General features: G+C 51.3%; 5 protein-coding genes across 5 annotated transcripts; 3 read left to right on the top strand and 2 right to left on the bottom strand.

Annotated features, from left to right (window-relative positions):
* Positions 1 to 505: 505 nt before the first annotated feature.
* N7511_001931 (Mg-dependent acid phosphatase) lies at positions 506 to 1,235 on the top strand (the record flags this gene model as incomplete). Its single annotated transcript, XM_057124356.1, has 2 exons — positions 506 to 699; positions 788 to 1,235. 2 exons carry the CDS (start codon positions 506 to 508, stop codon positions 1,233 to 1,235), a joined length of 642 nt encoding a protein of 213 aa, XP_056986515.1.
* Positions 1,236 to 1,687: 452 nt separating this feature from the next.
* On the top strand, positions 1,688 to 2,434 carry N7511_001932 (transferase hexapeptide domain protein; the record flags this gene model as incomplete). The annotated part of the gene is made up of 1 exon (XM_057124357.1): positions 1,688 to 2,434. One exon carries the CDS (start codon positions 1,688 to 1,690, stop codon positions 2,432 to 2,434), a length of 747 nt encoding a protein of 248 aa, XP_056986516.1.
* A 324-nt stretch (positions 2,435 to 2,758) lies between these two features.
* N7511_001933 (putative filament-forming protein (Tpr/p270)) lies at positions 2,759 to 8,786 on the bottom strand (the record flags this gene model as incomplete). The annotated part of the gene is made up of 2 exons (XM_057124358.1): positions 2,759 to 8,442; positions 8,495 to 8,786. 2 exons carry the CDS (start codon positions 8,784 to 8,786, stop codon positions 2,759 to 2,761), a joined length of 5,976 nt encoding a protein of 1,991 aa, XP_056986517.1.
* A 549-nt stretch (positions 8,787 to 9,335) lies between these two features.
* N7511_001934 (transcription factor TFIIE subunit TFA2) lies at positions 9,336 to 10,217 on the top strand (the record flags this gene model as incomplete). Its single annotated transcript, XM_057124359.1, has 1 exon — positions 9,336 to 10,217. The coding sequence occupies one exon, from the start codon at positions 9,336 to 9,338 to the stop codon at positions 10,215 to 10,217; it is 882 nt and encodes a 293-aa protein (XP_056986518.1).
* Positions 10,218 to 10,667: 450 nt separating this feature from the next.
* N7511_001935 (3,4-dihydroxy-2-butanone-4-phosphate synthase RIB3) lies at positions 10,668 to 11,617 on the bottom strand (the record flags this gene model as incomplete). Its single annotated transcript, XM_057124360.1, has 3 exons — positions 10,668 to 11,187; positions 11,333 to 11,450; positions 11,554 to 11,617. 3 exons carry the CDS (start codon positions 11,615 to 11,617, stop codon positions 10,668 to 10,670), a joined length of 702 nt encoding a protein of 233 aa, XP_056986519.1.
* Between the last annotated feature and the right edge of the window lie 282 nt (positions 11,618 to 11,899).

Consider the following 11,899-nt stretch of genomic DNA (forward strand, 5'->3'; position numbering starts at 1 on the left):
CAAGTTCTTTGGGCACTGAGCAGGACAACTGCGTCTCATTTTAGCGCCTGTTGGACGAATACGCCGCTGGCAACTTTGTATCTTGACACTCACGAGTGATCTTTCTCTTGTTCTCTTCTCGTACATGCTTTACACTGACCTCTGCTCCAAGATAGCCAAGGGGCACAAGTATCCTAATGGAAACAATCAAAAATAAGGACTCATATTTGATCTTCTAGTTATTTGACAGTCTTGAAGGGGTGTTTGTCACCAACGTGGGAGTGCCCTATAGCCTATTGTACAGTCGACCCGAACATGAACAATCTGTGCCACAGTTCATGTACTGTATACTATAATCTAAGTTAGCATAGACCAGCTTAAAAGTCTTGAGGCAATCCATGGATGTAAGTTGATAGTATACTACATGATATCATAGCACGTGCTACCCGAGCCTCAACCCCGGCCCGCGTCCAACGCCATGGTTCATCCCTCTTCGGTTTCTGAATCTTCTTTCTACACTCACATAATGCTCCGAGCAAAGCGCCAAAACACCCAGCCTCTAGAGGATTCCTCTGTGGCGCCCGAAACTTTCACCGATGGCCTCCCACTGCCGAAACTGATTGCCTTTGACCTCGACTACACACTTTGGCCCTTCTGGGTAGATACACACGTCAGTGCCCCGGTAAAGGCACGAGACAACAACTCACGCACAGTGGACCGGTATGCTTGATACACCTAGCTCTTCTTTTCACAACGATCTCCCAATCCCGGAACCAACTTTTAACCCCGCGCATTTCACATCCAACAGATGGGGGGAGTCATTTGCCTTCTATCCAGCAGTCTCGTCGATAATCTACGCCTGTAAACACCGTTCAATCCCATTAGCCCTGGCATCTCGGACACATGCCCCTGATCTGGCACGCGATATGCTCAAAGCCCTGCACGTCATCCCCACTTTCTCCGATAACCCCGCCGCCAACGCCAAAACCATCCGCGCACTGGATTACTTCGATCATATCCAAATCTTTCCGGGGAATAAGACCTCGCACTTTGCACGCATCCATCAGACGAGTGGGGTTGCTTATGAGGAGATGCTGTTCTTTGATGATGAGGCGCGGAACCGGAATGTGGAAACGGAGTTAGGGGTTACGTTTTGCTTGGTGAGGGATGGGATGACAAGAGAAGAGGTCGATCGTGGAGTGAGAGCTTGGAGGAAACGGAATGGCATCAAGAACAAGATTGTGGAGGATGAGTGACGGTCTTGTCCCAGGAGGTTCTATACATGAGGCTGTGTTAGCGTTGTATTTATAGATGTCGCGTTTAGATTTGGATACCCAGCCTGAATTTGAGTAGATATACGGCGCTTACTGTTCGCATAACGGGAACAGGCCAATACATACTTACATTGAAGCTCTGTGAATAGAGATCTCGCTGATCTTTAATAGCCGCAGTAGTGAACGAGGCTGATTAGTTGCTTACAGTTGACCAACTCCATTTGGTATTCAATAGGACTTCCCCTTCCCACCAATAGACAAGAAATGACACAGTAGATGCTGCCTACCAACACTTGCATATGGAATGGGTGCAAACTAACTACCTAGGGAGACCGCGATAGAGCTGACTAAATGATCCCCAGGGGACGTCAGGAGCTATCCTATCGTGAACTCCGCCGAAACACAACAGAAACACATTTCTCCCCACAACCACAATGGCAACACTCAAACCACCAACAAACACACATCGCTCCTCGTCATCATCCCACAGCTCCGGCCCACCCAAAGCCCCCGTAAAAGCCGACGCAACCGCCACAATCGCCGACACAGTCGTCTTCCAGGGCACGCATCCAGTGATCATCGGCGCAGGGACAGTGGTACACCCGCGCGCACGATTCTACGCCTATGAGGGACCGATCTATGTCGGCGACAGCTGCATCATCTGCGAAAAAGCCGTAATTGGAGCAGCGCCGAGTCCGTCGAGTCGATCGGCGTCGCCGTCCAGAACCGCTGATCCAAACACAACAACAGGAACGGACCCGAAGAAGGAAACAGCGACGCGGATCTCATATTTCGTGACGGTTGGACCGTTGTCGACCGTCGAACCGGGTGCGCATGTTCATTCTGCTGCGACCATTGAGGCTCTCGCGATAATCCGCCGTGGTGCCGAGATTGGGTCTCACGCGAAGGTGTGTTCAGGTGTTGAAGTTGCTGCTAGCGGTCCTGTCGGTGAATGGGTTGTGGTCTGGGGCTCTGGGCCTGGACAGCGGAGGAAGAGAGCGCGTGGCGTAAAAGCTATGAGTCCTGCTGTGGTTGGCGCGTCACAGATCACACAGACGCCTCTTCCTGCGCCTGCACCAGAAGGAAGGGTTATTGAGGATGCGAGGTTGATGGTATTGCAGAAAGAGAGGGAGGTTCTGGGGAGGATGCTTGTTCCTGCGGCTGGGGGAAGAAAGAAATGAGGTGTTGTTGGGTGTTGTTGGATCTTGACTTCGTCAAGGTATAACTTATTTGTCTGCGAGAGAATGATACCCCTGTTACGTTACAATTATCACGCCTGTGGCTGTCTACAAGGATTTAGCGATTCCTTGAGAACTATATTTAAAAAGTAAAGTCCAATTAACGCCGCCATACACTGGAGTAGATACATGACAAAAGGAAAGATTGTGCTCTTTGCAACACAACACCGACTATGGAAAGCACAGGAAGCCCAGCGTTCATGCGGCATTGATCAGAAAGGAGATAGGAACAAATGGCAAGTGCAAAATGGAACGTAAAGGGGTTGCTTAAGAGGAGCCTCCACCGCGAGGCTGTTGTCCACCGCCACCTCTCTGTCGCTTGCCAGCGTTTGCGGCCTCATTTGCATTGTCAGAGCCTTCATCACGAGAGCGCTTGTTGCCCTGCGGAATGAACTGGCGAGCCGAGGCGCTGAGGTTACCCCGGTTGGCATTCACCGGTTGATTTGGGTGTTGGTGTTGGGGTTGGGCTTGTGTTTGGGACTGGGCGTTGGTGTTTTGGTTACCACCACGACCTTGTCCTCCACGGCCACCTCTTCCTCGTTGAGCTCCCCCGCCACGTTGGACTTGAGCTTGATTTTGACCTTGCTGGTCATTTTGTTGAGCGTGGCCAAATTGCTGACCGCCACCGCGGACCCCACGTCCACCTCTGGCAATTGGAAGTCCTGATTGCAGAGCGCGCATCAATCCTGGTGGATTGCCTGCAGGAGGTTTGTTTGGCAGATTGGAAGCTTGCTGGCTCTGGTCGTGTTGCGATTGACCGAATTGAGCGGGAGGGTTCTGGGGGGGCTGAACCTGTCCCTGTTCGGATGCAGGACTAGGGGAGACTTGAACTGCAGAAGCTGGGGCGACAGCTGGAACAACAGTTGGAACGACAGCGGGAACGGATGCAACAGGGACAGGGGCAGGAGCAGCCGAAGAAGGGGCCACCGGCGCTTGTTGGACCGGGACTGGTGCTGGAGAGGCAGGTTGGGCCGAGGGTGTAGTTGCTGTTGGTTTGACAGTAGGTACAGGCTGGGCTTTCTGTGCGACCTCCCAGACTTGAGCTACGGCCTTTTCTGGGGTTTCTGTAGCAGCTATCTTCACAACCTCGATCTTGGCATTCGCATTGCTGAGTCTTTTCTCGAGCATGCTTATCTGCACGAGTGGCTTCTGTCCAGCCAGCTTGACTTCATTGTCTTTCTTCTTAAGCTGTTGTGTGAATTCCGCGTCCTTTTGGCTGAGGATTTGTGTATGTTCCTTGTCCTTCTGGTCGACCTTGTTGCGGAGGAATTTAACGAGGACTTCACGGAAGGGTTTGGTGTTTTGACAGATCTGCTTCGCTTGAGCCTCAGTCACTTGGGCCAAGGCCTCGGTCATTTGGGCGGAGGTAATATCGGGAGTTTCCACTGGCTTGGAGGGCGTTGCAGGTGTTTGATCAGGAACACCACCAGCCACATCCGGAACAGGCTGTTCACCATTAGCCATTTTTTCAACCTCCTGTCGATGAGCGGCAACGGCATTATCAAGCTGAGTCTTGTATTCTTGGATCTTAGCATCGTGCTCGCGTTCCTTCTCGGCAAGGGCAGCTTCAAGGCGTTGGATCTTCTGCTCGAGGCTTTGAATTTTCTGTTCGAGGGCCTGGACCCGTTGGTGATCAACGGGAACGGGGACTGATACAGTGGCGGTGGGGAACTGTGAAGCTGGAGTAGGGTTGACAGTGGCGGCAGCAGGTGTTGTTACTTCAGCAGGTGTTGTTACTTCAGCAGGTGCCGTTGCTTCAGCAGGCGCGGATGCAGATGCAGATGCGGGTGACGCAACTGAGGCCTTAGCCTTAACTTTCTCCAGTTCATCCTTGGTGATCTGAAGTTCCTGCTGAATGACTTCCTTGCTCTCCAAGGCCATCTTGAGTTCGGCTGAGATATTGTTGATACGATTCGTTTGGTCCTTGGAACGCGCCTTGGCCTGTTCAATAAGATCGTTTCGTCTGCTCTTCCACTGCTCTTGGGCCTGATCAAACTTCTGAGATGACTCGGCTAGCTGGGCCTGAAGGCCAGTGCGTTCAGCAATGAGCGCATCTCGTTCAGATACAGCTGTGTTTTTCTCATTTTCAAGGGTGGCGAGCGTTTGCTCCAGTTCGCCGTTAGAGTTGTTCTGCACGAGTTTTGCATAATGATCGTGGCTTTCTTGTAGCAATTGTAGCTCTCTGTTCTTGGCCTCGGCCTCATCCTCCAACTCGCCAATCCTGGACTCATGGCGTGCGATTTGCGTCGAAAGTTCAACCACCTGAGCTGACTTTTGTTGAAGAGTGTTTTCCTTCTCCTTCACCTGATCTTGGAAGAGGCGGGTGGTTTTGTCGCAGGACTCTTTCAGCTCATCAATACTTCTTTGACGCTTTTCATTCGCCTCTCGAGCCTGAGTGTCAGATTCGGAGCGGAACTTTTCGAGATCCTCGCGTGCTGTGTCATATGAAGACTGCAGAGCAAGGAATCTGGAATTGACTCTTCCGATCTCCTTTTCAAGTCGGCCCTTTGCCAAGGCAGCAACTTCAAATTCGTTTTGAACGATCTTCAGCTGATTCCGCAAAGAGGCAATGATGTCTTCTTCAGCTTGGGAATCGGGGGCTACATCATTGCCCTCCAACACCTCATCCGAACTTTCAGTCCGACGCCGCAGTGCCAAGTTCTGGCTCTTGTGATTTTCAATCAGCGTGTAAAGGTGGTCGTTCTCCTTCTGCATCTCATCGCGACGCTTTTTGAGCTCATGAACATCAACCTCGTGCTTGGCCCGTTCTTCCTTCATAGTCTCAACCTGTTGATCAAGGCCATTCTTGTAGGCTTCGGTTTGCGTTGTCAATGTCACAATTTGAATCTTCAAATCGTTGACCTCGTTACGAACTGCTTGGAGGTTCTCAACGGCTTTGGCATGTTCGAGGAATTCTCGATCGTAATTTTGCTGAGCCTGGTCGTAGTTTCGCTGGGCAAGGTTGGAGATTTCTGCTTGCGCTTTCATGTCCTCTTCGTGACATTGTACTGCAGCAGCATGGCTCTCAATGGTCTGGTTCAGGCGACTCATCTCCGATTCGAAGTGCGCCTCTCGTTCTTCTTGGTGACGAGTGGCCTCGCCTTCCTTTTCCTTGAGCTGAGAAATCTCGGAATTGGCGTTCGTCAACTCAACCGAGATCTCCTCAATTCGGGTTTTGAGACTTTGAATCGTCTCATCTTTCTCCTTGATAAGAGCATCGGTTTCCTGGCGATACTGCTCCTGTGTCTCAGTAACAGACTCCAGGCGTTCCTCGGTCTCTTGACTGATCGCCTGGTAATCTTGAGCCAATTGGTTGGCGTGATCAAGTTCGGCCTTTGTTAACTCTAGTTCACGTTTGAGCTTGGAAACTTCAAGCGAAAGCTCCTCCTCTGGGGTCAGGTCGTTGCCTTCGCCGGATTCTGGGACGACGACGGGAGGCTCGGCGGGGCCTGCAGGTTGTGCCGGCAACACTCGCGCGCGCTCCTCAGCACTCTTCAACTCGACGGTGAGCTCGTTGACGCGGGCTTGCAGATGATCTCTCGTTGTCTTTGTAGCAACGAGTTGTTCACGGACGGAGCTCAGGCTAGTCACTAGGTCGTTGATTTGCTTCTGGGATTGTTCTTGCTCGTAATCCCTGCGGAGATTATGCTTTTCGTACTCCTCCTCTTTGTTCTTCAGCTTGAGCTTGGTTTCCTTCAACTTCGATTCAAGGGCCTCGAATCTTTGCTCCGTTTGTTTGAGTTCAGCGATGTGAACTTGAAGCTCGGTGTTCGATGATTGCAAAGCATCCTTCTGAGCCCAGAGATTTTCCACCTCCTCTTTGTACCTCTTCTCAGTCATTTCCAAACGATCCTTTTCAGATTTCAGTTGCGTGCACTGTTTCTGAAGTTCCTCTTGTTTGCCGTCGGCAACAATGAGATTCTCGGCAGCTTCGCGAATTTGGTTTCCTTGGCGGATGGCATTTTCAGAGAGCTGAGAATTGCGCTCCTGTAGTATAGCCTTTTCGCTTTGGTGCATGTTCGTCTCACTTCGAAGTAGCTCTTCGCGGCGTGAGGAGGCAGTAATTGCGCCATTGAGACGACTGATCTCAGACAGGAGCTTACTCTTCTCATGAGCAAGTTCATTGACCTGTTGGCGAAGTTTAGTATGCTCTGTGTTGGTGTCTTCGCGGTAGGCATCGAACTGAGCTTGGACCTTGTTAAGCATCTCGGCATTATCTTGTCCCAAGTCACCAGCACCGGGAGCAGCGCCGAGCGGCATTGACTGTGAAAATACAGACTGTTCGGTGGCGTTCTGCCTGTGCATAAGCATGCTGCGGAAGGTGTCTCGCTCCTTCACATAGCTTTGCATTTGCGCGGTCAGGTTGGCAATCTCATCTGAGTTCGTCTGGGCTCGGACCCGAAGTTCTTTGAGCTCATCGATTTCGTTCAATCTCGTAGCCTCCTTCTCACGTGCTTCTTCGCCTTCCAGTCGGTCACCAAGGTCTCGCAACATTTGTCGTAGCTTGACGTTTTGCGCTTGAAGTTCGTGGAGATTCTTGAAAGTTGTCAGATTCTGGCTGATAAAGCGGCCAGTGGCATTGAGGTCTGCATCGGATTCCTCAATTTGACCACGTGCGATTCTCTCAAGCTCCTCGCGGTCATATTCTTCGCCCTTTTGTAAAAGAGCAATTTCCAAAAGAAGAACCTTGACTTCAGAGCCTAGATCCCGAAGCTGACGGCGAAGGATATCGCCATCACGAGCCAAGCCCTCGACCTGGCCTTGCCACTTCCGTGCCTCCTTCAGCGACTGATCCTTTTCTCTGTTGGCTGCATCGTTCAGTGTGGACATATCCACAACAGCCTGGTTCAGACGGTTGATTTCTGCATCCTTTTGCGCGATGTCAGGGCTAGTGGAATCCAGCTCTAACACCATTTCGTCAATGGTTGCCCGGTACTCTTGATTGTTCCTCTCCGCCGCAGCCAAGGCAGCTCGCATCTTGTCGTACTCAGAGTACATTTGGGTGACTGTCAAACCACCCTTGCCTCGCGAGGCGCGAGGTGAGAATGTGCTACCTGGGGTGCCGAACCGCATGGTGCTGGAACGCATCGGTGTGCTAGGTCCAGCTCCATTCAAAGAACGAGCAGGGCTTGCAGATCTGCCTCTTGCTGTCTCAGACTCGATCTGCGCAATCACCTCCTCAAGCTCAGAAATACGAGCCTCCGCAGTGCTTTTCTCGTTTGTCTCGGTCTCAAGCTCCACACGAAGACGAGAGACTTCTTGAGCTGCGGCATGTTTCGCTTTCTCCAGGTTGAGCTGACACTCTTGCGCCCGTTGCTTGGCCATCTGAGCAGCAGATCCTTGCAACTCAGCAAGTCGATTGGAGCTATCGAGCTCGATGCGGAAGGACTCGGTTGCTTGGATCGCCTCTTCCTCCAACTTCTGGATGGTAGCAAGAGACTCATCATACCGCTGCTCTGTTTCATCCAGACGACTCTTGAGTGAATTTTCGCTGCGTCTGAGCTGGTCGATAGTGGTGTTTGCCTCCTCGTTTTCACGTTGGAGCTCCGAGATCCGAGCAGTCTTTTCTTTGCGGAAGTTGATGTACTCGGCAGATTTCGTCTTCAATTCTGTCTCAAACCATTCGTTGTTCTTGGTGATGAGATCCAGTTCTTGCTGAAGACTTTGTTCGCGGAAACGTGCATGACTTGAATCCGAATTATGAGTCTGGACCTTTTGCTCCGCCTTAGAGAGTGAGCGTCGGAGCTCGATGGTCTGCTCATGCTGAACTGAAAGCTCCCGTGCCAATTCGTCATAGGCAGAAGATTTGGATTCGAATTGTTCAAGTAATTTTCTGTTCGAGGTTTCAAGGGTCGAGATGCGAGATTTGAGGGACGTAATGTCGGATTCGTTCGAGGTGGATGAAGATGTGAGTGTCGAGATTTCCTTCTCCAATGAAGCGCGGGTGGTTTCTGTGCAATGTCAGCAAACAGCTTCTGAGACACCGTGAGAAGACATTCATACCAGAGTCACGTAGTTTCTCGCGAAGATCCTCGACTTCCTTGTGTTCCTTGTCAACGCTGGATTTGAGAGCAGTAACCTTCAACTCGGTGTTGCGTTTGAAAGTGTCATGCTCAACACTCAAGCTCTCCTTATCGGACTTGAGCTCATCGTATTCATGGGCCTTTTTGGTGATGGACTGCAGAAGCTGATTGACAAGCTCCACCGTTGGGGCTTCTGTCAAGCTTGTAAGCGTGCTTTCGGGAACTGAGTAGTGAGATGCCAAATATGGCAATTGAATGGCGGTGTCAGCCATGGTGTCGAAGTTTTAACAGCAACCAGCTGTTGTAGTGGCGAAATCAAGAACGATGAAGACGCAGCGCAAGCTACAGCTGAGCCTCCGACAATGGACGCGCTGTGTACCGTTTAGAGACAAGTACACACAGCGCTTCGAGAGAAACCTCAGGTCATGACGATCCAAAAGAAAGTTGGACCGCACGACTAAGAGTTGAGGGAATTGAATGAAAGGGTGATGTGAAAGATGGGCCAAGGGCGTCCAGTTCCGCGCTTTGGTTGCGTCCGTCAAAGGAGGTTAGCGCCATTCAGATCACGTGACTCTCTTTGTCTGCCTTCTGCCTCGACTTCTAGTCAGTTCTGGTCTAACAGGGTTCTTTGCGCCTGGTTCAATCTTGTGTCTCCTTGTCCTCCAATCCTTGGACGTAACTCATAGGTCCTTCTCCTATGCTGGAATTTCTTTAAATCCTCGATATTGATCTAGGTCAACCCGAGGCAATCTTGGCCGCTAGCCAATCTCCCTTGATTTCCTCTTCACGGTCTTGCTGATCTCCGATCACCCATCGCCGCCATGTCCTACCTTCAGAATCAGTTGAAGAACTTCAACGCCAGTGTGATGGAGTCGGCGAACAGGATGCCTCAGCAGCGACGTGTGGTCAATAACCAGCCAGCCTCTGGCGGCAGCTCCCAGGTCCCATCATCTACGCCGACTCCCTCGTCCTCTAGCGAAGTCAAAAAGAAGCGCCACGATGTGGACATCGTCTACTCTCAGCCAGCGAACACCGGTACGGGAAAGGATATCATGACCCAGGTGCTATTTGCGATCGAGCATATGAAGTCTAAGAATATCCCACTCAAGTTTGGTGATATTGTATCGTATCTTTCTCTTCAGCACCGTGCGCATGATCAAGGCTACGTTCATGCTCTTCGGCGCATTCTCTCGAATCACGAAAAGGTTGAGTTTGACCCTAGCGGTGCAAACGGCGAAGGCACCTACAGATTCCGTCCTCTCCATAACATCCGAAACGCCGAGCAACTGCTTCAGAAACTTCAGACCCAAACTACCGCCGCCGGAATGAGTGTTAAGGAGCTCAAGGAGGGATGGCCAACCGTCGAAGAGGAAATCAATCAACTGGAGAAAGAAGGGAAACTACTCGTGACTCGCAACAAGAAGGACGATCATCCCAAGATGGTCTGGGCTAACGACCCGTCCTTGATCGAGCACTTTGATGATGAGTTCAAACAAATCTGGTACAAGATCAGGGTTCCTGATGCGACAGCCGTCAAGGAGGAACTCGAAAAGGCGGGCATCACGCCCACCAACAAAAACAAGGTAGTTGGACCTCGAGTCGCAGTATCAAATAAAAAGGTCAAGAAGCCGCGACGCAGCGGCAAGACGACCAACACTCACATGATGGGCATCCTCAGAGACTACTCGCACCTCAAGCGATAGTGGACCTAGCCCAGATAGCTACAAGGCCCATGTCTGCCTCGTTTGCTCCCCCAGCCCCAGCCTGTTCCATTGCTCCTCTATTCTAGGGAAGCAACCCCCGATCAACGTGGGCCTATTGCATTGTATTGGCGTTCGAAGAGAACATGCGTGACTGCTGCCCCCGCATGGTATCTCAGTTTTGACATTTACACTTCTGATCTGGCTGGCATTCACCCTTTTGTACATTACACGCCGAAAATGATAGATACCCAAATAACTCAGTAAATGCCATTTCTGCGATCAACCACTGCCCGTTCTACAACCTACATGAATATGAAGCACGACTCTATGTATATGCATTTATTCGTCGAAATGTATCAAGGAGAAGGCAGAATGATGTACATGGTACCCAAACACACGACACCCCCAAAGCAAAGGGCAGTCCAAATTCAATAGACAAGAGCTTCACCCTCAATGCTTCCCATTAGCAGCGCCAGGCCCTTCAGTCTTGACCAAGTAGTCCACCAAATCCTCGATAGTACACACCTTAATACCCCACTTCTTACCAAATCGCAAGCATCCGTCGCGACGCATCATACCGTTATTTCCACCAACTTCAGGAACCCCCTCAACAACCTCCCCATCCTCAACAAGCTCAGCAATAACACCAGCAGGCGCCTTTCCAGCAAGCTTGCAGAAGTCAACCGCAGCCTCGGTGTGGCCCGTACGCTCGCGCACACCGCCAGGACGCGCCTGCAGCGGGATGATATGGCCCGGCCGGCGGAAGGAGTCGATTTGCGCGGTGGGCGAGGCGAGTGTTCGGCATGTCAATGCGCGGTCTTCGGCAGAGATTCCTGTTGTTACGGAGTCGTCGCTGGAGTCAATTGTAATTGTGTAGGCTGTGCACTTTGGGTCGGCGTTTTCAATGACCATCTGCGGGAGGGCGAGGCGGGTGGCAAGGTCTGGGGTGATGGGAGCGCATATTAAACCACTGCACAGGTTAGTTCCTCTAATCTGGTGTAACTGAAGCGCTGCATTTATAGTGCTTGGGTGTCATTGCGGGGAGCGAAATGAGTAGGAGGGGTTGTGTTTATGAGGCATCCCGCTCACATCTCGATGGTGGGTGGCGCTCTTACCTCGTATAGCGGACCAAAAAGGCCATTTGCGCGGCTGTGATGGACTCCGCGGCGATGATCAGGTCACCTTCATTCTCGCGATCTTGCGAGTCAAGGACAATGATGAACTCTCCATTCTCTATATGCGTCACAGTCAGTGTTCCGGTCGAATTGGAGTACCCCGCCAGCGGATTTTAGCCCGCGAAAGGGGAGGAAGTTGTCCCAGGAGACAAAGCACTCACTAAAGGCTGCAATTGTGTCTTCAATTGAGTCGAATTGGTGTGCGATGTCCACGGGGGAAGGCATTATGATCGGTGTATGGATTGACACTTTCGCCCCTCACTGCGCAATTGCAAGGATGATAGATAGATAGTACCGAAGGGAATGGCACAAAAACGACGCAAAGTGCAACTGTAAACCGAGACTTTAAATTAAGAACTGGAAGAAAAGCAAATGGCGAAGTGTGAAACCCTAGGAAATAGAAAGAAGACTCGCTGAGTCAACGGATGACAGCGCATTAGAAATGCTCGTGATGCGCCCGCGAATGCCGGGAGACCCGGCGAATTGTTAAACCTCGGGACCGAATGG

This window comes from Penicillium nucicola (genome assembly GCF_028828085.1).
Source record: "Penicillium nucicola strain IBT 29836 chromosome Unknown utg000002l, whole genome shotgun sequence".
NCBI classification, from domain to species: Eukaryota; Fungi; Ascomycota; class Eurotiomycetes; order Eurotiales; family Aspergillaceae; genus Penicillium; species Penicillium nucicola.